Consider the following 25,198-nt stretch of genomic DNA (forward strand, 5'->3'; position numbering starts at 1 on the left):
TTTGGAGAAAAATATTTAAGAGAAAAAATGAGTAAAAGGTATGTGGAGGCACATGAAAGAATACAATCATAAAAAAGAATGAGCGTGTGCTTCATCAATAACTTTGTGTCACCCTGAAGGTGGAAAAGCAATTTCTGACCCCAATGTAGTGTCCTTGGTTGAGGACTTTCCTATTAGTCTCTGAATAAGCTTTATTGCCTTTACCAAGAAATACCTTTCCACAATTCATAACTAGAAGAAAATAAAATGACATTTATTCCAAAGACCCAGCCAATGTATTTTCCACTGTGCTGTTTAAAATTGGTTTTCAGTTCCCCCTCAGGTCTTCCTGTGGCTTTTTTAAACCAATCTAGATAACCCTAGGAACTTTTTATTTTTATTTCATAATTCTACAAGGAAAGAGGAAGAGTTTGGGTTTCATTTCAGTTCGACTAAGCCTTAGTGGTGGTGTCACTGGTAATCTCAATCTGTGAAGATCGCAAATAAATATATACATCCTCTGTAAGCACATGCATAGATCCATTTTACTACAACTCATTTTCGTATAATTGTCATAAGCTTAGCTAATTATGTAGATACAGTATTTCTGTTTCTTATACGACATGAAATTCATGAGTATATAACTTTTTAGTGGCGTGCTCTATTATCATTACAGATATTCCAAGTGAAAATTTGGTTTAGAAGTAGAGAAGATAGTTTCAAGACTGAATTAAATCTCATACCGTTAAAGGATGCATAACCATTAGTGCAAACCAGTGTTTCATATACTGACAATTCTGTGAATCTTTATTTGGAAGGACTTTAAGAGGATTGCTGGGGAAGATGTGCTCTGTGATTACATAAATTTAGGATACACTGGATTAAATTATTTTTTAAAAAAGGTTTTTTTACTTTAGGACTTCTCTGAGACTTCCGTATGGGAATCTACAAGAGGCAGCTATAATATATAATATTTGTGAATCTTGTTTGACCAGATACCTGTTAATAACTCCCAGACGTACTCTATAGGAGACTTGTTTTTACAAGGCTGATATGTCTGTTGAAATTCTTATTCATGTACAAAATCGGTGCACTTTTGCTTAAAGCCTTTTTATTGGGTAATATGGGTCTGCTTTTGATGAATATGAATAAAAATTTGGAAAGAGAAGTAACAAAAACATATCTCGGTTTTAAACTTTACAATGAGACTCTCATCAGTGATCTCCTTCACTTTTCTTCTAAATTTTTATTTTTAAATTATTTTAGTACTACATATTCATTGTATAAATATTGCTATGAATATTTACCATGAATATTACTATATAATAATTAATAATTTAGAAATTAAATAATTGTTTTAATCCTATATATTTATTTTTAAATTATTTTAATACCATATAAACTGTGACCGAAATTCTCACTTGGAAATGGCTGCGTCATCACACATGTGACCACTTGCTTGAGGAAAGGATGAAGTCTCTTTCAAGGATGTGAAATTCAGTCCAATGGACAAGGTTGTGAATGTACAAGAAGATTTGCGTATGATGTTTTCCTAAAACCCAGAGAAATCTCAGCAAAAGTAGAGCACAGGTAGATCTTAGATTCTTTAGGAACATAACTCAAATAGTAAACTCAAGATTGCTTGTAAAGTATTCATTCAATGCAGCTGCCATTTTGTTGCCTAGATTGGCTACCATGGGTTATGATTCTGGTGAATGAATTCTATATTATTACTATTCTAGATTACAAAATTTGTGGCTTGTGAGTACGAAACTCTTGACTTTCTAACTGTAAGCTTTGGGTCCTCAAGTCTCTCCTGCATTCCACTCTCTACCTGTCTTCTTTTGGGGTTACATGGTTGCTTTCTGCTAAAAAGATCGGCTTCAGTGATTCTGATGTGGCATGTCTTGCTCTCTTCTCCTTGAAAGAACTACTCTGAAGCCCAGACACTTCCTTTCTTCTTGATATCTACTGAGAACTCTGTTTCCAAGTAAAGTTTCGCTACTCAAAATGCTAGTAACAGTAGGAGTGATGCTGATGACAGGTATGACAGGCCAGACACCATGCTATGGCATCAAGACGTAACTGTAAGTGGAGGGCTTCCAATGTCCAGCGTTACGGTAAAGTAAGAACTTTGACAATGTGTCCCCTGAAAATATGTGAAAGGTGTTGGGTAAAATTGTTTTTAGCCTTTCAAAATATATCACTGAGCCTGCAGGAAGATAAGGACTCCTTAGAGTCCTCAAAACGGTGTGAAACGTAAAAAGGTTGTGAAGCTCAGAAGAATGAATGTGTGTGTACTAAGTGACGCATGATACAACTCCTTGATATATTCCATATTTGGTTGCATTTTCAACCAGATTTTGCTAGAATCTGTTCAAAGTAAGCATCAGCAAGAGGCATGTTATTGAAGATATCCTTGGGAAAATAAACTCTTTTCTTATGTTCATATGTGGATAAATGATTCATTATGCCAATCAAGAGTGCTTTGACCCACAGGAGCTACTACACCTGTAAGAGTGCGGAGGCCATGTTTCCAATCATGTGACCTGGTATTGTCCTTTCTTTGTAGCGTCAATCGCATCCACCTGCAATGATCCTGGTATGCCTCAAAATGGAACCCGCTATGGGGACAGTAGAGAGCCTGGAGACACTGTCACCTTCCAGTGTGACCCTGGCTATCAGCTCCAAGGACAAGCTAAAATCACCTGTGTGCAGCTGAATAACCGATTCTTTTGGCAACCAGACCCTCCTACATGCATAGGTATTATGCAACACAAAATAGAAATTTGCATTTAGGAATGAATGCATGTTATCATTAAAATTGCTCTGTAAATGTATTATTTCTTCAGAAGTATTTCACAAGAGTTTCTTATGTGACCTCTGGTCCTCTGAGACTATATTGAAATTTTATGATAAACCTTTAAACTTTGTTTTATTAGGTGAAATAAAAGAAGTAGTTTACTTAATGTACAGTAATTGACATTTATGTAACATTGCCTATCGTTAACAAATCTTGTAAAAATATGGATCAATCAAGTTACTGTAATTTAAACTTCTGGGTGGCTGAAAATTCATAACCCTACCATTTCTAGTCTCATTTTTAATATAGAAACATGCCCTTAAGCAAAACCTACTCAATAAAAAGTACTTTCTCTTTTTAGATGGCTTTTCTATAATAGCAGTACATTTTTAATAGAATCCTGAAAACTAGAAATTATACTGCTTATGTCAAAATGAAGATAAAAGAGAGACTTTTTTCTGAAATTAGCTAGAATTTTATAGTTTGACCTTATTAAAAGGATAACAATTGGTTTTGTAGACTTTAGTTTGAAGAACCATCCAAGATATTCTGTCACTATATGGTTTTAGGGCAATATATATTCTTATATAAAATAGTAATTACATGTGAATTGCCCCTTCGTTCAATTAAATATTTTAGCATAAATATCTAGAGTATTTCATCTTAATTTTTAAAAGAAACTCTACTAAACTTTATTATTTTAGTGAACCATCACAGTTTAATTTGTGCCTTTATAATCTGTTTGAAAAATGTAACATTTAGTTAATCTGTGAAGAGATGAAGTGATAATGAAATGAGATGCACATAGTTAGTGGACCATTTTGCATAGGGTGACCTTGAAGGGATTTTATGATTTAAAATGAGTATTATGGTCATATACCCAGCACTAGGGAAATTCTCAGTGGTCCCGTAGAGCTGTAATAGGCAGCTCTTAACGTACTACCAAGTACTCGGAGTATCCTCAAGATAGTTGAGTTTTGATCGCTCTGCTTCTTAGCATGTCAGCCTTGTCAGAGAGCTACCATGTTTATGTAATGTTGTGTGCTGCATTTACATTTCATAACTTTCGGGAGCACAGTCTTGCATTTTATTTGAAGCTGAGTCATCAGGAGACTAGCAAGATTTCTACGCGTTTCTTTTTTAAAGTGGAGTAATTACCTATAAATACAAGAATCATTTTAAACCATTGGTCTATTTTTAAATTAGAAAAGGCACTTTTTTTCCCCATTTTGCATAATTTTAAGCTCATGGAGGAGTACATTAAAAAGCAATACAACTATCAGTTAATCTCTTAAAGACAATTTCCCAGTTGACATTAATTTAAACACTTCATTGTAAAATTTGACCATCTTCCCAACTAATCTACTGTCTTTTGTTAGTTCATCTTGTAGTTATCTCACTTTGACCAGCGACTAGATAATCCACTTCTTAGCAAAGAAAATAGGTGACACTTCATGTGTCTGGAATCTCAGCTCCAGGGATAAGTAAAAAATTACTTGCAGGCAATTGAATATCAATTATGTTGGCAACCAGACCCACCCACAGGCCTAGGCATCACGTAACACAAAAATGGAAACTGTATATTTGGGAATAAATGAATGATATCTTTTCATTACATTGTAAACATTTTTTTTCCAGTAATGAGGCTTATGCTCTCTTTAGGAAACATGTCCCTCAGAGCATCAGCAGATTGCATCTTAGCACTCACATAAATTCTGTTCTGCTAATTTGAGACACTTTTTATTTTATTTTTTAGCTTTTTCCTTATTAAAAAATAATACTTGCTTATTGCAAAAGTTTCATAAGCTATAGTTGAGAAAAAAGCTATCATCTTTTTACCTGAAGGCAATTGCTATCAACGTAAAGATACATAAGGAAGCTTCCTAATTATTTTATGTATGTATAATCTATTTGAAAAATATTTTTAAGTGACAGCATCCTGCATGATTATTTGAAAATTGCATTTTTTACTTACCAGTACCTAGTGAATATTTTTTGTGTTATTATGTATTTTTACAAATTAGTTTTTAATGCTTGCACAGTATCTACTAATATTGATCCCACTAGTGCCCTCTTCTTGGATAATTAGGTTATTTTGTTCTTTTCCCTCCTATCAATAACTGAAGTGAACGTTCTCGTTGCAAAACATATCCATGATTATTTCTGAATGACATATTTCTGCAAACTCACATATTTCTAGGGCTTTTAAAACATAGTTTCTGGACAATTGCACCAGTTTACATTGTCCTCAGCCACCTGTGAGTGTTTATTTCCCCCAACTCAGGAAAAACACTATATATGCCATTTCTTAATCTTATAATTTAAAATGGGCAGACAGTGAAGCTTCCTTGATGTTTGAATCAGCATTTTAAATTAATTGTGAGGCTGAACTGTCTTTAATTTCATAGTCTTAGTGGGCATTCCTCCTTGGCCTGCTACTTTCTTTTTTCCTTTTATTGTTCGTGTACTTTTCCCTCATGTCTGCTGTTCGCTGTCTCTCCTTTAACAATCTCTTAGCCTCTTACCTGTTTGTATGTTCCTCACATTCTCACCAGCTTGTGGTTGGCTGCCTATTTTTCCTGTGGTTTGCTGGGTACAATCCCTTCCTTTTTTCACTTTGCAAAGGATTGCAGTGATGGAGGCGCCTCCTTTTGGCGTCCTCAGCTGTCTTTTCTGTTTTTCTTTTTTAACTGAGGTCGTATTGGTTTATAACAGTGTCAGCTGAGTCTTAAAGGACCGATTCTCCAGACCAGAGGGCGCTCGTTGTTTTCCAGTTCTGAGCTATGTCCCTCCCAGTCTCCATAGTTTCATTTTCTTACATCGCCTGAAATACGTTTTCTCTAAGTCCAAATTCTAAAGAGCTCTGAAAAGCAAAAATGTATCTTAAGTTTGCAGAGACTCATTTTTTGGCATCTTGCTCTGATCTACAGGTTGGCTATTTGGAGACTATTTACCCCATTTACTGGTGTGAGCATTGAAATGTTTTGATGCCGAAACGTTGATGTGTCTCCTTAAAGACTAGGGCTTCACACTGTGATGGGTGAAGGTGTTACTGTGCGCGTCGGGGAGGTGAGACTAAGGATTTCGAACAAAGGATTGGGGATTGATATGAGTTTGTGGATTCTGTCCTACGTCCACTCCCTTTGGAGAATGTTCTAGAGGGTCTGAGTTGCACTTTGTACTAAATTCTATTCCTATCCAAAATATTTTGCAAACCCTCTCATTAAAACCTAGTGAAGCTAACATGAAGAAGGGCAGACCAGAAGAGAGAACAAGCACAGAAAGACAGAGCTACTTAATTCCACTTTAAGGCTTTAAATAACCTCATTTGAAAATGCCTCCTGGGACTTGCATGAATAAGACAAGATCTCCTCCTTTGTTTCTATTTAAGCAATATTTGAGTCTCATCTCTGAACTCGTCTCACTGGTAGCACCCTTGTAGCTGGTGCCCCAAATCTGTCATTGCTCATCTTTCAAAACCTGCGTGGAGTAGAATCTCCTCGGCCCCTTAGGTACCTTATTTCTCCACCTTCGTGCCACCCCCCTCATTGTCCACGCCTGTTATGTGCTAGCAGCCAGCACCTACTGCTTCTGGGAGAGCAGAGCCCTGTGAGAGCCCATTAGACAACTGTTTCTGCAGCATTTGTTAAAATGAAACTGTCTACCTGGGGAAAAGTGGTTTGAATCACTTTTTGTGAAAATTATATCATATTACTCTTGAGTGTATATCTGTAAGATCTTTTATAAATATTCCCTCCGATATTCCCTCCGATGTTGTTCAGAGTTTGCCCTTGATGAGACTGAAATTACACCAAAAAGTACTGGGATTTGTCCTGTTTCTTCTTATGGAAAATTAAGTTTTCAGGAATGCTGAGTATTTAAAGACACATCTATCACAGAAAATTATAAAGTACATACCACAATCTTATTTACAAAAATTCGTTTTTGTGTGTGTGTGGAAAAAGATCACCAATGAGGATATTTCCTTCTCTACTTATTTTTTTCCTAAATGCATATACGATCAATGATGTGAAATAAGATACATAGTTTAGAGGAAATAGTATAAATTATTCAGGGTGTTTTTTTTTTTTTAAACAACCTAGTGATAAACCACAACATTTGATAGGAAGAACCTTAAAACTAACATATTTCTGCATTTGTCTGTGTGCGTACTGATGAATTTTGAGTGTTTTAACACCTTCCACGTGATGGAAGATGTAATAGAAATCTTATCTGATAAATGAAACGGTCCTAAACATTTTTATGTTCAAGAATGAAAATTGTCTTACCTAGTAACAACACTGAACTCCACAATTATTGGCTCAGTAATACAGATGTGAAGACATGTAATTAGAAATTCATGACTGAAAAAACAAATTAATTTGCTGTCATCTAAAGTGCATCTTTCTGATAATAACACAGTAAGCATTGTGATCAAATAATATTTTTAGAGATAATGTTCCAGCTCAGCTTCTTATGGGTTATGTATCCTCTAATGTCACTTAAACTTCATGGGTTCGTCTTGTCATTTTGAAATGTGGGGAAATTATTCCAAACCCTACCTATTTCAGAGGACTGTGACACATATATGGAATATCAAGTATTCATTTATTTAACAAGTATTTCCTGAATACTTACATAGTGATAAAAAACTTTGCTAGGCATTTACAGATCCAAGAGTGAACAAAAGATGGATAATCTTTATGTCACTTGAAGCATGCTCTCTAGAATGAGTGAGCAATGACTTTGTAAGCCATAAGAAATAACCAAAGAATTAACATGCCCATAAATGATGTTCACAGGGATTTTTTTTCCTATCCAAGACTTTTGGTATATGTATGATGTGCATTACAGAAGTATTGGGCATTAAGGCAATCTGTTCAGTTTATTCAAAGTTTAAAATTACAGGAAATGAATTTTATTTGTCAACAGTTTAAAAATCCTCCCTAAAAATGAGATAGGACATTATATAAAATTCATTAACAATCACATGAAAAATATCCAGACCTCCTGGGTCTTAACTTTCATCTGGATAATTGTTTAATAACCGAACACATAGTCTCTTAGATGAATTCTCTGGTGTCTCATTTTACATTGCCCGGCATGCTTCTCTCTCCTAAATTTTCCTCTTCTGTGACAGCTGCGTGTGGAGGGAATCTGACTGGCCCAGCGGGTGTCATTTTATCACCTAACTACCCACAGCCTTATCCTCCTGGGAAAGAATGCGACTGGAGAATAAAAGTGAACCCAGACTTTGTCATTGCCTTGATATTCAAAAGGTACCATCTCTTGTTGAATACCTCTTTTTAGTAGAATTTAAATGTCATGCTTAAAAATTGCTTCGTTCATCCCTTCGTAGAGTCTCCAATTTTACATCTGACGAAGCCTTAGATCTTGTGTCTAATAGATACTATATCAGGCTGCAAAATGGCATAAATGGAAATACATTATTTTGCTTTGGAGCATTCTACTTGTATTAGGATACACATGACATAGCAGGAATTACTTTTAAGTACTGTCTTGCACATAATGTTTTCCACATGAGAAGGCTTAAGTTACAGAAGATCCAAGAAAAGTAATAAAGAAGTGATATACATATACTTAGTATAATTTCTCATCAATGTATCGTGTTTCTCTAAATGCATGCTAGCTAATTCATTTCCATAGTACATCTTGTCTGACATTCCCAAAGTTAGCACTGTTCTCATCATTAAGAGAGTCGTGACTTGATAGAACTTTGAAAACAAAAGTTTCCCCAGATTTGGTTGCCGTCAAGTCTGAATTACTAGACATTAGTCTTTTAAAAGATTTCTAACTTCTTCCTACCAAACTAAATGATAAAAGTTCAAATATTATGATTATTTTATAAATATAAATTCTATAGAACTATATATTATTAACATCTGGTATTTTATAATTGAATTTTTTCAAATCCCAAGATCTTTTCCAACTTTACGTTTTGGTTTTTGATCATTTGAAAGATAAGTGGTTCTATAGATCTTTTAGCTGTCCAGGGAAAAGTGGTCTCATTGCATTTATTTATCCGTCAACTGAACAAGCTGTCTTTTCTGTGGTTACATCAATATTCGAGGCCTGGTTCTGATTATCTTCTTTCACATTCTCCTCGTGATGAGATCTGAGTCAGTATAATTTTAAACCTCTATGATTCTGAATTTTAAATAGTTTGATAAGCCATCATTTCCTGAATTTACTCAAGCTGCTATAAATTTACCAAATGATGAATACTTTATTATGCCACTCAGCTATTGCACAAAACCAGTGATCATTTTCTGGGTGTATTTTTGGATATCTTTGTGGGTTTTGTTAATGCCAAATTCTAGTAGCTCCTTCCTTAAAACCAGGAGACACCTCTAGGACCAGGAGATCGAAAGTAAATTAACAATTAAAAGCCCTGTAGGGGACACAGAGCCTTGTTCCGAGGAGTTTCCTGCCTTCCATGTGTCACAGTGACTCAGCGTCAAGGTCCCCAACGTGCAGGTTGTTTGATAACATAGGAGGCACTCTGTATAAAAGTTTTTCCACAACTCTCTGGAAGAAGGTTGAACTAGAAGATCTCCAAGTTCTCCTCTGACTCTTAGACTCTTGAACCACTAGCTGACCCAATGTCACAGAAACATCACACGCCTGTGACTTCTTCTAAGAAATGAGAAACTTGTGGGTGCTCAGTGGAGTCATCCTGGGACCTTAGCTACTAGATCTACTCAGTAGGTGGAGGGGGGAAGCCAGAGTACTGGATGGGGGACAGGGATGGTCAACTACCCAAGCAAAGATGCTGATGCTGACACAGGCTGCCACAATGCACTGTTTAAAGAATGTGACTAAGGTCAGGTGAGCTTCCATGGGGAGTGGGAGAAGGGGAGCCTGGCATTACTAACAATGGAGCCAAAGCAGTACATGACCAAGAACACACAGGAGCTCCTAGGCTTATCCTGGTACTTGGAGTCTGTGGAGTAGGAAGCTTTATCACATGCTCCTGAAGGCTGTGGAACTGATGCTGCACACACATTGGAACTCAGTTTAAATTTGGTTTAAAAGCTTGGTCAGACTTTGGCCTGTTATTGTGGCTCATAGATGTGTGCAGCTAGCCTAGGTAGAATTAAGACTGGATTTAGTAAATGGAACCATAATTAATTATAAATTTCAACCCAGAGTTCTGTGCATGGATTATGGTACATCCAAAAATAGAGAGCAGTTAGAACATGGTTTTTTTTCTGTGCCTGAACGTGTTTCCAGGTTCAAAAATAGTCTATAATAATAGTTATCTATGACAATTATTGGGGGTGCAGCATAACCAGATTCTAAGAAGACTTTTGTACAGTATTCCCAATAAACTTATTATTCCAATCAAATTCTATTAGGTTGATACAACTCCAGTCGGCCCCATTATGCCTAGTCACCCCAATCTTTTACTCTTTCTTCATATCTGACTTCAGGGAACTTGTCAGATAAACAGACTAAGAAACCTTTTACAGCTTCCATTAATAAGTATATTCAGGAATCTTGCAGGGGAGCGAGCGTAAACAGGATACTCCATATACTGTAACACAACAGGACGTTATAGCATATAATAAAACAAGATGGCGGGATGCAGGCTGGATGTGGTACCCATGGTCCCCAAGTTTGGTTGAGCCTCTTAAACAACAGCGCGTGTTCCTGATGAGAAAAGCTCCTGAGTGCCTCCATCCCTGTTGTCCAAACATGCTGCTAACTGAAAAGAAAGAGTGGAAGTGCATGGAATGATCCATGTTGTATAGACAAGGCCCTGATTTAGCCTTGAGGGAACCGTGGAGGGCCAGTCAGAGTGCATTACCTGAGTACCTCTGTCTAATGTATTCCCTTATTCTGATCACATTGAGTTCTTAGACGTCTGAACCAAATTCAGTCTCTTACTAGAGAGTGTGTATATTTTTGAAACTCCCAGACCATCAGCAGCCTTCTCATCATAAATGGCAAACACATTTAAAGCCATATCGCATTTGAGAGCTTTGCACTTGAACTCTCAAAGTCTTTGGGGATTGTCAGGATATTAATATTTGAGGAGAGAGAGACAGGGAGAGAAATGGAAAGAATGGGAGAGGGAAGGAGGGAGGGAGGCACAGAGGGAGAGAAGGAGAGAGGGAGAAGGGAAATTGGAAAATTCAGTGCTGGTGAAACAGCTAACTTCCATGCTCTGTGCCATTACAGGGACTGCCGGGTAGAGGAATTTATTTTCAAAGGTAAAGACAAACAAAAAGAGTTCTTAAAAAACTTCAAGAATAGTTGGTAACACCAAGGATACATATTTTTAAAACTAAAAATATTGACATAAATTCAAATATCAGTGGGACTTCATCCCTTTTGAGCCCAGTTCTTTCAAATCACACTTTGTTAACAATTTCTTGAGTACAGGGAAGACATATTCTGTGTATGCTACCAGCATTCATTTTCTTATAGCTATCTTAAAAATTATATTATATTGAATATGATGATGGTCATTAGGTAAAATACTAATAGTATTTGTTATCATGGATATTTGTCTTTTATTGCTATTTTGATGTTTTGATTATTCTTACATTTAACTTTTAGATTGTCCTAATTTTTAAAAATTCTTATACAAAAGCAAATAAAACCATTGTGTGCTCTCAGAAACTTTGTAGTCTGGAAGATAAGAGAAATATATATATATATATATATTAGGTGCATAATGTAATTAATGTTCTTTCCTTTAGTTTCAACATGGAGCCCAGCTATGATTTCCTACATATCTACGAAGGAGAGGATTCCAACAGCCCTCTGATTGGCAGTTTTCAGGGCTCTCAAGCCCCGGAAAGAATAGAGAGCAGTGGAAACAGTCTTTTTCTGGCATTTCGGAGTGATGCCTCTGTGGGCTTGTCAGGGTTCGCCATTGAATTTAAAGGTACTGTGGTCAGCTTAATTTGTGTGCAAATTAATTTTTAGCAGGATTGTTTGAATTGTAAGCATTTCTTTATGAAATCCTGCATGTCTGTTTAATACATAAAATGCTGACGTCTCTCTCATCCGTCTGGGGAAGAGACTCGATCTTTCCAGTGGAGAAGAAATTCCAGGGATGCATTTGTACCTTAACTGAAAGGACAAAACAAATCATGAGGAATTTTTTTTCCAAATTCATGGCCATTTAAAAATAAATTATGATTTGTGCAATGAAGAATTTGATGACATTTAAGATTTTGAGATGTCTTTTAGTATCTTCTCATTTGTTTCTTCAGGATGACTCAATTTAAGTACATCAAAATAGCTTGGTTTTAATCTCAATATTTCTCAAGGTGTACAATATCTGTTGTCCTCGCCCTGTCGCCTACACCCATGAGCTGGTTTGATGAGGAACTCAGGTGCCGGTGAGAGCTGTCTGGTTTGGTGACCAGATAACTGTCTCTCACTTCCTCTGTGGTCCACCGTCCTCCATCACCAACATCCAGAGAAAATAAACCATCAAACTCACATACAAAAACCGCCCTAAACTAGGCATTTTGCTATTGAGTCCATGAAAATAATTACATTTTTTTCAAATCCATTTCTTATGTGAACAAAGAAAATGCAAGATATTTTACAAGGAATCAGAGAAAAGGACTTAAAATATCAGTTCACTTAGGGAGTGCTTTATAAACATAAATGAAAATATGTATGTTTATTTGAACTTTTGAGTTAGGTATTTGTTCATTAATAGAACTGTAAAATAAAATATAGAGTGTCTTTCATCTCTGTTAACTCTTCAATGAACTTGTATTTCTTCGTATGGTTTTAAGAAGAAAATTAATCTATTTCTCCCTAAACACCAAAATCTACAAACTTACTGATCTTTACTAAAATATGCAATGAAAGAATTTAAACAGCTCAGCAATCACAGGCGTTCCTGTGCATTTTGGATGGGATCTCTTAATGTTCATAAATAATTGAAAACATTACTTTTAAGCATTTGCCATACCGTTAGACAGTTTCTGTAATAACGAGAGCTCACTGAAGAGCACGGCACCAGGACGATGCCCGTTGTATAAGGAGTGAATAGAAACAACACCCTTCATCTAAATATGAGAATGCCCCTTGATCATTACTGACTTGGACAGCTCGCCTTCTCCAGGGCATTGTAGGGTAAGAGAATCAATGGAGGCGTGAATAAACCAAGTACAATGTGCCTTCCTAGTGATGGGAAGAAAGCTGCCTCTTTTGTATGGGTTCTTTGGTGACCAGGATAGCAATCGAAATGGGGGCTAAGCTCTTAACATTTCCAACGTTCTCCAGTGGAATCTGTGAAAAGCTAAAATCAGCAGAAGCCAAGGGAAGGCAATAGTGATGATGCTTTGCGTCCAGCAAGTGCAAGCTCCTGTCCGGTCAGCAGAGCAGCAACAGAAGCAACTCTTCTGCACGACGAGAAGTAGGAGTATCGGGTAGTCTGGCTGAGCAACAGTCTCAGGGACCCACCAGTCGGTTCCAGAGGCTCCAACAGAGACATCTTTGCTCAGAGGTGTCCTTAAGTGGAACGGACGTGAACAACAGCAAAACACACCCTGTTATGTAGTCATCTAATTGGAGAACAGGAGAAGCTAAGCAAAAAGAACCTGTGATTTATCACCAAACATCCTGAACTGACAACTGGGTAAATGGAACCAAAAGATTAGATGCAGTTCATTTGGAGAAATGGAGACAAACTTACCATCAGAAATCTAAATTAGTGGCACTGAGCAGAAAATTGTGTAAGTGGTGTTTAACCACAGAAAACGAAACTGAAAGAGATTTATAACAAGAAATGATCAGACAGGCTGACAGCACAACAGGAGTGCATCGTAGACACACACTGGGAAGTTTTTTTTTACCATTTTATAGGAGAAAAAAGTGCCTTAGACAAGTGCTTGTGTTTCCTGGATGTGCAGTGCATTATGCTGGATGACTGAGCAAACACCAAATGCAACAAGTCTGCTAGTGTGCCGACAGTGGGATTTACTTGTTCCTTATTTGCTTAAAATAAACGTTCTGGGTTCTGTGGGATTTAAGGCAACGCAAAGAATTGCCAGAGTCTCACCTACCCTTTGAAATATCCAAATATATTTTCAGTAAAGCGATTAGAGAGTTCTGGTCCCAACACAATACACAATTCTTGCTGAGAGACTCTAAAACAGCAAAAATAGACAGCTGCCAAAGGTTTTGTATTATTTTATGTATAAAAATATAATTATATCTCTATATGCACATATTTATGTATAATATATTCATTTATTTATTTGATTTATTTATAATATATATAATTATATATATATATATTTATATATATGTTGCATTTCAACCAAAGCATGTAGATAAAATAGTATAATCGATTCTTATAATAGATTGTCAACAATGGCCAAAGAAATTCCTGTTTGGCTGATATTGATATATAAATCATTAAAAATATCATGGAAGGGGCTGGCCCAGTGTTGCAGTGGTTAAGTTTGCACATTCCACTTCCGTGGCCTGGGGTTCACTGTTTTGGATCCGGAGCGCAGACCTACATACTGCTTGGCAAGCCATGCTGTGGTGGCATCCCACATATAAAGTGGAGGAAGATGGGCACAGGTGTTAGCTCAGGGCTAATCTTCCTCAAAAAACAAACAAAAAAAATCATGGAAAATATTGAGTAAATGCCATTAAACAGGCCACTTTTTCTTCCTGTACAACTTCCCAAAGTTTGTGCTTCTTTCCTCTTCTGTGTCTTATCCCCTTGTGGGAGGATGGTGTGGTGCAAGTTTTCAAAGACAATTTCATCATTAGTCTCTCATGGCACACCTGCTACAATTGTCTTCTTCCTCGCATTACCACGTGGATTTACTAATAAGCAAGAAGTAGATAATCAGTAAGGAAAAATTTAAAGAGGGAGCACAATCAACATTAATCCCAGCCAAAAAAAAAAAAATCCATCTTCCACTTATGCTGTCCAGAGATCTTTTATATGTATGACAAATGCTGGATTTTCTGCTATCAATAAAGGAATTGACGTGCATGAGCCTTCTACAGGGAAAAGATTGTCGGGGCAAAGGAAAAGGAGCTCAAACTTATTTATTTTATCCACTCAAATTGTCCTTGAGCCCATATGATATTATAAACTCATTTACACACACTCACACACACACAAAGTCAAATTGTATTTTCATAACTTTCAGCCAAAACAATGTAGATGCACATTTCAGATAACTTCTGTATTGATAACTAGAAGAGCTACAATATTCGGTCCCAGAGCCTTCTGACATTACCAGGAACGTGGATGGTGGGGTGTAGGATGTGGACATGCATAAGAAAAAGCAATTCAAATGATGCAATGACATACAACATACTGATATATAAATATATGCATATTTTCATTTAGAGATATTTCAGAAAGTCTGTTGAAATAAAGACATTTAAAATACTAAGGTATTCAAAGATAACTGAAATTAACCACATAGCAATGAGACTGAGAGAACAAAGAAAAGACAATTTTGTATTTGTGTTTGGGAAAAGAAAGGTTTTTAGGGAAAGTTATTTAACTTTTTTGAGCTTCAGATTTTCAAAACTTAAAAGTGGTCCGTTCTAACCCTTCCCTTAGAGGTGTACTGAAGATGAGAATTAAACGTACAGCGCACCCAGCTCGCTGCCTGGAACGTAACAGGCGCTCAATGCAGTGAGCTGCTGGTGCAATGAAGACAATTGTCTTACAATCCAGACCCAGTGCTGGACCCTTATCCATCAGTAAATGGACTTTTCCATCAGTAAAGTGGACGTTTGGCATCCACTCCACTCAGTGAGGGTGGTAAAAGAGTCAGATTTTCATGTCTCTCTTCCCCAACTGTCTAGCATTATCAGCATAAGAAAGGACTCTTAACTACATGAATTAAACCAAACTCCTTTTGAGAAGCCACGTTCTCCCATCTCTTCCGAAGGCACGCTGTGATTTCATGTGGCTGTGATTTCAGTCCCAAAGTCAGAAAATGAACCTCAGTTTTTCCAGAATCAACTTCTTTGTTTCAGTACTAAAATTCATAGCCAAAAAATAGGATAGATGTATAAAAAATATGATGCTGCAATTTTTTAATCTAGATTAAAGTAATTCAATAGCAATTTTGTAGTAAAATGTGGTTTGAAAAAAGAAATAATTTTATTAGTTTTTTCCTATTTTTTTATCATATTTAACTTGATAGTTATTACCTTGATAATTAATAATGTCTATTACATGTAGTTATTACTTGATACTTAATTGATAACTCAGTCATTAGTCAATCAATACTTTTTGTTAGCATTTCTCATACGCTGGGCACCGTTCTAGGTGTTAAAAAAATAAGCAACCAACCAAACAAACAAAAAAATTCAAATTCCTGCCCTCCTGGAGTTTACAATCTTTTCTTCTCCAGAGAAGCCACGGGAAGCCTGTTTTGACCCTGGGAATATAATGAATGGGACAAGAATTGGGACAGACTTCAAGCTTGGCTCGACGGTGACTTACCAGTGTGACTCCGGCTACAAGATAGTTGACCCCTCATCCATCACATGTGTGATCGGAGCGGATGGAAAGCCCGCCTGGAACCGTGTCCTGCCCTCCTGCAATGGTACGTTGGAACCAGTTTTATTCCTTTGGAAGGCAGACTGTCATTTTAAAAATTTCACACTTGAGTGCAGTATTCCTCTGATCAGTGGTTAGGATCTCTCACGGAGCTAACGTGGAATAAGTATCTGATATTCCTTGATCATTTGATTTAGCTTCTGTATTAGCCATTCTTATAGGCTTCTGAAAGAGGTAATATTTTTCTCTCACTTAGATAGTTTGGCATTTTTAATTTCTACTTTTTGCGTATTCTTGGCCTGATCCACGTAAGAGGTACTAGTTAACAATCTCTAGGTGTCCCTTCTCTCTCTCTCTCTTTCTCTCTTTCTCTGTCTCTGCTTCTGTCTCTGTGTCTTTCTCTGCCTCTCTCTACTTCTGTTTCTCTCTCTATCTGACTTTTTCTCTGTCTCTCTGTCTCTGTATCTCTCTGCCTCTGTCTCTCTGTTTCTCTCTCCTTATCTCTCTGCCTCTCTCTCTCTCTTTCTTTCTCTCCCTTTCTCTCTCTCTCTTAAAGTGTATATGTCACTTCCCCCCAAACTATCAATAGTTTGCAATTCCTCTTATAGACATTAAATTGATAAAACCGTCTATTAAAAGGTAAGATCAACCTTCAAGAACAGACAAAACTAGCCTGTAGTGATAGAAGTCATGTCCCAGTTGTCCTTGTGGGTGGTGTGCTGGCAGGAGGGGCGGAAGAAGGATTTCCAGGTCGTTGACCATGCTCCGTATCTTGATCGACTCAGTGGTTTCATGGGCATCTCCACGGACAAAGCTCCTCCAGCAGGGGACATATGGCTTGTGCTCTTCCCTCTGCCTGTGCTACGGATGAAAAAGTTGGTAAAACACCATAGTTTGTGACGGAAAAATTGATTTCCAAGATTACTGTAGAATGAACTCAAGGACCTGTTTGGTTAGATATCCTGAACTTGCAAAATGAAACTGTCCTCCTCAGGGCAGCTCAGGTGCTGCTGGTACCTTCTGGCCAAACAGGAGCTTTAGAAAATGAGTACAGGAAAAATCAAAACCCAGACTCACCCACGCCCCTGTATGTCCTGCTGCTTCTGTGTCTCCAAATTTATCAGTCTTACAACCTCAAGAGCCTGTGACTTAAAGAGCCCTATCTCACCAGGACCCAGCACTAGCTGCTGGCACAGAGTTAGAACTTCATATATGTTTCCAGAGGAAATGAAAAAATCAGTGAATAGCTCAAATAATAGTTGGGGAAAAAATCTACAACCTGGTAAATCTTCCCAGTTCTACATACTTTACCCCCTAGTAACAAACATAGGAACATAGTTATTGATGCTTCTCAGATTTCAGAAGGTAAGAAAGAGCAGAGAATGATGAAAGGAGGAAGCAGATGTCTTGTGGTCCCCACATGCGTGTTACAGACTGTTGAAATGATGCTGTTTAATGAATGTCTTTAAACATAGCAATAAGGTTTGCATCAGTAGCATTCTAATGTTCTGCAGAGGATCTGAAGACCATCGTCATTTACTCATTATATTAATTTCAGCATCACACCATTCAAAGTATGTGTGCAATCCTGTGGATTTTCCTTGTTGCAAAGCCGCGTTCCTCTCATGGTGTCTCGCACAGGATGGGGTGGGGTGTGCCTGAGGCTCTGATCCAGTCGAGAGGAAAGACCACAGAGGTACAGTCCTGTTCCAGATCAACTGCAAACCAGATGTGCAAAAGTGGGAAAGCGGCCCAGTGCCTGTGGACCCCACGTCCTCTGCACAAGAAGACTGGAAATATCTACCCAAGACCCTCCACGGGTGTTGTTGAAATGGTCACATGAAAATTTAGCTAAAAAAGATACACCTGAAAAATCCACAGAGATATGAAATTTTATAGAAAGTTAATATAAATTGCATCTTATATTAATTATATTTAAAATGCAAATGTCTTTTATTAATATCCCAATAACCTCATAGAATTGGAAAGGCCTAAGGAACATTCATCTCCAATTCTAAAAACAGTAATCTAAACTCCTGTTTCACTGTTTATTACTGTTATTTTTCATATTTGAAATTTTGAAAATCACTTTTTATGTATGTAAATTGCTCTTTATATATGTATATACACATATATATGTAAACAGAAATGTATGTATGCATTAAAATGTATGTATATCGTAAATACATATATTTACATATGTAAAGAGTAATATATATGAAAAGCAAATTTATAAAGGAATTATGTGAAATTCTTACTCCAGATAATGTGTTGATTTTGAATTTTAGATGATTATGAAGGCTGGTTTGTGAATCAATGTCTCCTGTTGATCTATTTAATGAAAAATACTCAACAAGTACATTATTTCAGTTACGTTAGTTGCTTTGGGAGATTTATAAAACATGTGGGCTACAGAGTCCTTCTTTCCTAAGTTGATTAAAAACTAAAAGGAGAGGCATGTGGGAGCTTCGCCGAGTGGAAATCCACTTCGGGGAGCTCACAGGAGGCGGCGGTGGACTGCACGGCCTGCAGGAGGACAGAGCCTGATCTCGACCATGCGGGTCAGGACCTGGGGCACCCAGGGCAGCACGGGCTCCCACACAGGACAGCACGGGACACTGAGGTTGGGGGAGATGGGCGCTGAGCCCTCACAAGTTGGGAAGCGGGTCCAGTGGGAGGCCCTGTGCCCACTGTGCCCCCTCCCTGACCTGCAGGAGGGTCCTTGTGGACATAAGCAAGGAATCTCACCTCCTCCCCATTTCCTGCTCTCTTGCCATCAGCCATCGCCCCCACCCGCCAGCTCCTGAAAGGCCTGAGCCACCCGCCTAGATCTTTGGACCCCCAACCTCTGGGGAGAGAGGACCTCACAGTGGGGCTGGGGCAGGGGCCCAGGGTTCTCAGTCTAGAGCAGGACTAAGGGGTGTCTGTCTTCTCGAGTCAGCTGAATCCTGGCTTCACCGCCCGGGGCTCAAGGGAGAAGAACACGTCCCTCATGAGTGTTGGGAGGATGAAATGGGAATTGCATGAGGGTCTCCGACAAAGTAGATGCTTAATAAATAGAAAATCATAAGTCTGTGTGTAAATGGCACACACAGTCACTTTCACATAGCAAAGGACAGTGACCCCAGACTCCTAATCTGCCGTTGAATCAGCCTATCACTGTCGAGTGTGCAGTCACAGTATCTGCCGCGCATTTACAGGTACTGAAAATCTTAGCAGATGCGCTGTAGGAATAATGCATGGGTGCAGGCACTTAGACAATTTTGGATAAAAGTTCTACTACTTGTTTTGTTTCCCATGAAGTGATCTGTGCACTCCCTGGTGTGTCCATATCCTACTTCCTACATCTCTGTAGACAGTATATAAGGGGACCAGTGTAAAAATAAGAAGCTAAACTGAGGAAAGATCATTTTGGACTTTAAGTAATACTACTGTGGGAATTAAACTTGTGATAAATTCAAAAACAATTTGAATGTATGTTGGAATGGGAATAAATACTTTGGCCACAGAATAAACATATAAAAATGAAGTCATTTTGGGCAGTAGATACATAATCAAGTTTTCGATTAGAGACTATTTCTTCTTTTTTCTATTTTTCCTTTTTTTTTTCCCAAGGAAGATTAGCCCTGAGCTAACATCTGCCACCGATTCTCCTCTTTTTGCTGAGGAAGATTGGCCTTGAGCTGACATCGGTGCTCATCATCCTCTATTTTATATGTGGGACACCTGCCACAGCATGGCTTGATAAGCAGTACTGGGTCCTCACCTGGGATCCGAACCAGCGAATCCCAGGCTGCTGAAGTGGAGCACATGAACTTAACCACTATGCCACCCTGACAGCCCAGAGATTGTTTATTTTCCCATATCTGAAAGCCTGTGAAGTCAAGCAGAATTTCTGTTTTCCACAAGCAAAGTGCACAAAACGTAAATTTTTCCTTATGCTGTTTATTTACATTTAAATAAAACTCAAAATTCCAAATCCTTGAACCAGACATGACTTCCCGCAGCCTGTTTTGGGTCTCTCGTGGAGAACAGCACATCGTGTGCACGAAGCAGGGTCTGTGGCTCGTTCAGATGATCAGTTAAACTCGGGGACTTCTGCTGTATTTTAACCAGTTTAGCAGTTCATCTCGGATGGGGTGCAGTCGGTGCGTTTTCCACAAGTTTGTTTTAAATGCATGAAATAACTTTTTCTTGGTGATTCATCTGTTGCCCACAGTTTTTGTGCTTTGACGTTTGCTACAGAATTAGGACTGAAGCTAAAACAGCCTGGGGGCCCTTCCAGGGGTCCGAATGGCTTGTGTTTGCCTGTGTTGTCTTTGGTTTACATTCAATTTGCTTTATGTGTGATACATATATTCCAATTAACCAAATGGATGAGGAAGTTTCTTGTTACCATCTGCAACGAGTGCTGTTGCAAATCTTTACTCCTTTAGGAAATGATCTTTTCAATATGTTAATTACGGAATGGTAAGCACATATTGATTTTTCTTCTGTTATCTCATTAATATAAAAGAATTTCTAACACCAGAGAGACCATGCCTATTTCTTAGATTAACACGGTAACCTGGACGGAATAATGATTAAGAATGTAATGAAAATTCTCTACATATTTTCTCAATTTCATAAATGTTTCGTCGTGTTCTAAGTATGTAGCTCTGGTGCTTATCTTTAGCGTCTCAAGAAGAACCTGTAGGCATAAGCACCATTTATCAAGATAGTAGAGGACTTTGCCAGCTCAGGTTTCTTTCATTTCACCTTTATTAGTTGTTTTTTAGTGTTTTCTATTATCATAAAGTAATGCTCTTTTATCATATCCTTGGACGAAATAAATCTTTGTAGTTAACTTCAACAAACGTGTCAGATGGTGTCCTGGATAACATTTCTGCCTGCTAATTTGGGCATCATTGTTAGCCCAGGGATGATTTATTTTCACTTCTCATTTATACTCGTTGTTTAAAATTTCAAATAGATGCATTTTTTTGACGGAAAGAGATATTGTGCAAGGATCTGCTGAATTTTATATGCCTAAAAGAAAGTACATTTTATGTGGCTAAAAAAATAAATTCCATTGTTTATTTATACAGAGTTCCCTCAGTATCCACAGGGAATTGGTTCCAGGCCCCCCAGAAATACCAAAATCTGAGGATGCTCAAGTTCCTTATGTAAAACAGTGTGGTATTTGCATATAACCTGGTGGATCCTCCTGTATACTTCAAATCATCTCTAGATTACTTATGATACCTAATACAACGTAAATTCTCTGTGAATAGCTGTGATACTGTATTGTTTAGGGAATAATGACTAGAAAAAATGTCTGTACATGTTCAGTACAGATGCAACCGTCATAAGCCTTTCGATCCAGAGTTGGTTAAATCTGAGGATGCAGAAGCTGCAGACACGGAGGGCTGATGGTACTTATTTTTTAAAATTTGAACTTTAAGCTTTTAAGGAAAAAAAGATAAATCTGAAATAACCTGGTTGAATTTGCATGGTTGAGTTTGGAAAAAAATTAAGTGATATATCTAAATGGGCAGAATGGGTCTCCTAGCGTTTTACTGAAAACCTTCAGCTTCGGAGTGTAACTTATAGAAATTTCCTCCAGAAAAAGTCAAAAGTAGGAACTGGCCCGGTGGTGTAGTGGTTAAGTTCGTGCACTCCACTTTGGCAGCCTGGGGTTTGCAAGTTCGGATCCTGGGCACAGACCTACACACCATTCATCAAGCCATGCTTTGGGTGGCATCCCACATAACAAAAAAGAGGAAGATTGACAATAGATGTTAGCTCAGGGCCAATCTTCCTCACACACACACAAAAAAGTGAAAAATAATTTTTCCATTTAAAACTGTAAAAAATCAATATGAGTGTTTTAGAATGATAAAGTTATTCTGAATTAAGACATCAGCATGAAGGTAATGCTTAGTTTAATTGATTCTCTATCAGTTGATCACAAATAGATCAAAGCTGTCAGATGTATAAGCTATTTTCCTTTGACTTTTAGAATATGTCTAAAGTTTTCCAAGCCATCGTAGGGCATGGCTTGGGAAATCTGACAGATCATTAATGAGGTGCTTTGACCTTACTATCAACATATTCTAAGGAGCTTTATTAATCGTGGGGAATGTTCTGTCCAACAATTAGGACTTAACAGTGTGCTAATTAACATTCAAAGGTTAAACATTTTTTCTCTGGTTTCCAATTATTTTAGTGCTTGTAAACTGTCATATCAGGAAGAAATAAGCTATAGAAATACAGACTTTCTCAAACACTGAAAATAATTCTGAATTCCAATCTGTGAAGCTGTATCCAAGACAAGGACAAGTGTGGCTGGGCCACATGGGACGTGGCGCAGGTGGCACTAGGCTAGCAGCTCAGAGCTTCTGTGGTAGTCACAGCTCTGCCACTAACTAGGTGAGCCAACTTGGACCCTTCTTCAGTAAAAATATGGGGAATTCAAGTACTGGCAATTTAATTCAAAAACTGCATATCACAAGGCTGGGATTTAATCGAATTTCTGTTTTCAGATGCTTAGAAAGAATATTTTGAACGTCTGTGCTACACTGTTTTCCTATTTTCTCAGCGAGAGCAATGCCAAAGTAAATAAGATAATCAGAGGGAAATAAAGACGCACGCGTGCACACACACACACACAGAGCGGGGGGGGACACCTCATCTTTGTCTCTGCCCTGACTCTCTAGTTACGAATTCACTCAGCTTTAAATGCAACTTGTAGGAGGAGACCCCAGAAGCATTAGTAATTATACCTGTTACCGTTGAGCTTAATCCATGAGACGAAAAGTTAAAACAACAATTGCAAAAAACTAAAAACCAATCGTTTTCTCTTTTAGTCCCATAGTAATATAAAAAAAAGAGTAAACTGAAATAATCTCTGTCTCCTAAGTTGACATGGTGATTGCTATCGACCATAAAATTCTGGTGAGAATTTTAAAGTCACTTTATAGTTTGTCTTTATCAAACCTGTTATTATTGTTTGCATTATTATTTTAGCATGTCTGAGAGAGGTCTTAAAAATAACATTAGGTCTTCCTCCTAAGTTGAATTACTTTTATTCTAAACTGGTAAATCTTTGTTTGTCTTTTTCTTTTCCTCTGATAGCAGTTTTCGCTTTAACCTTTTAGGTTTTAAGTGAACCTGGCACACTGCTCGTTTACTCCATGCTTTGATCCTCAGTCCGCCCGTCGCGGGCGGTGTTGTTACTGCTCAGCATATGATTTTCGGTTGATTTTACTTTCAGCTCCCTGCGGAGGCCAGTACTCTGGATCAGAAGGGGTGGTTTTGTCACCAAACTACCCCCATAATTACACAGCTGGTCAAATATGCCTCTATTCAATAACGGTGCCAAAGGAATTTGGTAAGCATTTCTTGGTATTTTTAATTCATTGTCGTATTTCTCTCAGTGTTCATTTTTTTGTTGTTTTATAAACAAATATTCCAGCTCTCGATGTCATAAAATAATATAAAAGAAGACAAGTCGTATTAAAAGTTGCAGGTTTTCCAAACGTATCTTACGTAATAGCCACTACAGTTCTTTTATCAATGTGATATAAGATGCTTAAATTCCCTCCCAGGATCCTCACCCAGAATAATCAGAGAGATAGGTCAGCCTTTGTTCTGATTCTTGTTAGAGAGCATGCTTCACCTGGTTGTTTTCATGTCTGAGGGTGGGTTGCGGTGTACGCGTTGTCAGGGGGTCACTGCCTCCCAAGTTGTGTGTTCTTGGCACATACATTGAGTGATCAGATGATGATGGAAATCACTGATGATTGAACACACCCTTGAATGATTAGAGGTGTAAAAGCAGGCAGAGCCCTATCTGACTCCTGGAAGCCTAATTTCCTGAGCTTTCCTCCTAAACTTTGCTTCCAACTGAGCCAGTTTTCCAGAATGGCTTCATTTCTACAGGGCCTTCCCTGGGGGCTCTGCTGTGACATGCTCAACTCTGGGTTCCTGCATCTCCACTCTCACTCCTGACCAGGACAGTGTCTTTTGTGTTGGGTCCTTTTCTGGAGTAAACCAGAGAGTAACTTTTTAATTTTATAGAATAGTTTCTTTTTTCCAATAGTAAAATTAAAACCCTACATCATCAAGGTCTTTTCTTTACATTCAGAATAGCAGCCACCCACTCACAGAAATAAAGCAGATAAAAATTCTAATGTTAGAATTTGTTTGAGGCAAAACATTTTTAAAAATACACTTGTATGACAAGAAAGTGCATTGTGGAGTAAGAAGCTTGCATATGGGAGACAAATGATTTCCATGAGTTTCTGCTATTTATTATTTACGGGCTCCTTAAAATCTAATGAAAACCTCCACGGGCACTTACTTCAGCCTTAGGTATTTTAGAACATGAGCTCTTCATGAACTGGGTGATGCAAATTGATTAGTATCTTAAGCCAAATCATTTAGCTTCTACTTCCATCAGTTCTCAAGAATAGTTGAGCTCTCAGGCAGGGCTTTCCTCGTATCATCTGGCTGTGTTAGGGAGAGAGTGTGTCATGTGCCACTTGAGGAAAGAATGGATTGATATGTCCACGGACCAGGGCAGAGGGACAAGCTTCCCAAAGTCAAAGAGTAGGTCCACATATTCTCTGAATCAACGGCAGGTGTTACTCCCATTTAACAATGGAGAGACTGGACTTCAAAATGTTTCCTTTGTTATAATAAACGGATACTAAAACTTAGAACAGTTCCCAGATTTAGACTCTTTATGCTGGACCAATTCCTCCAAACCAAGGACCCTCATTTAGCTTCAGTTAATTCTGTATTTGAGTAAAACATAATTTTTCACGTAAGTACTCAATAACATTGTTCTGATTACTACTTTCCCATGAATATTCCTCGTGTTTTTATTC

General features: G+C 37.9%; 1 protein-coding gene across 1 annotated transcript in view; it reads left to right on the forward strand.

Moving 5' to 3' along the window:
* The window catches only part of CSMD1 (CUB and Sushi multiple domains 1), a 1,825,670-nt gene that overhangs the window by 1,560,684 nt on the left and 239,788 nt on the right, over positions 1-25,198 (forward strand). Inside the window, exons 28-32 of the mRNA XM_046648453.1 lie at positions 2,552-2,743; positions 7,923-8,061; positions 11,512-11,699; positions 16,177-16,371; positions 23,581-23,697. Coding sequence (XP_046504409.1) covers positions 2,552-2,743; positions 7,923-8,061; positions 11,512-11,699; positions 16,177-16,371; positions 23,581-23,697 — 831 coding nt within the window. The remainder of the gene's footprint in view (positions 1-2,551; positions 2,744-7,922; positions 8,062-11,511; positions 11,700-16,176; positions 16,372-23,580; positions 23,698-25,198) is intronic.

The sequence above is a fragment of the Equus quagga genome, chromosome 22 (assembly GCF_021613505.1).
Source record: "Equus quagga isolate Etosha38 chromosome 22, UCLA_HA_Equagga_1.0, whole genome shotgun sequence".
NCBI lineage: Eukaryota > Metazoa > Chordata > Mammalia > Perissodactyla > Equidae > Equus > Equus quagga.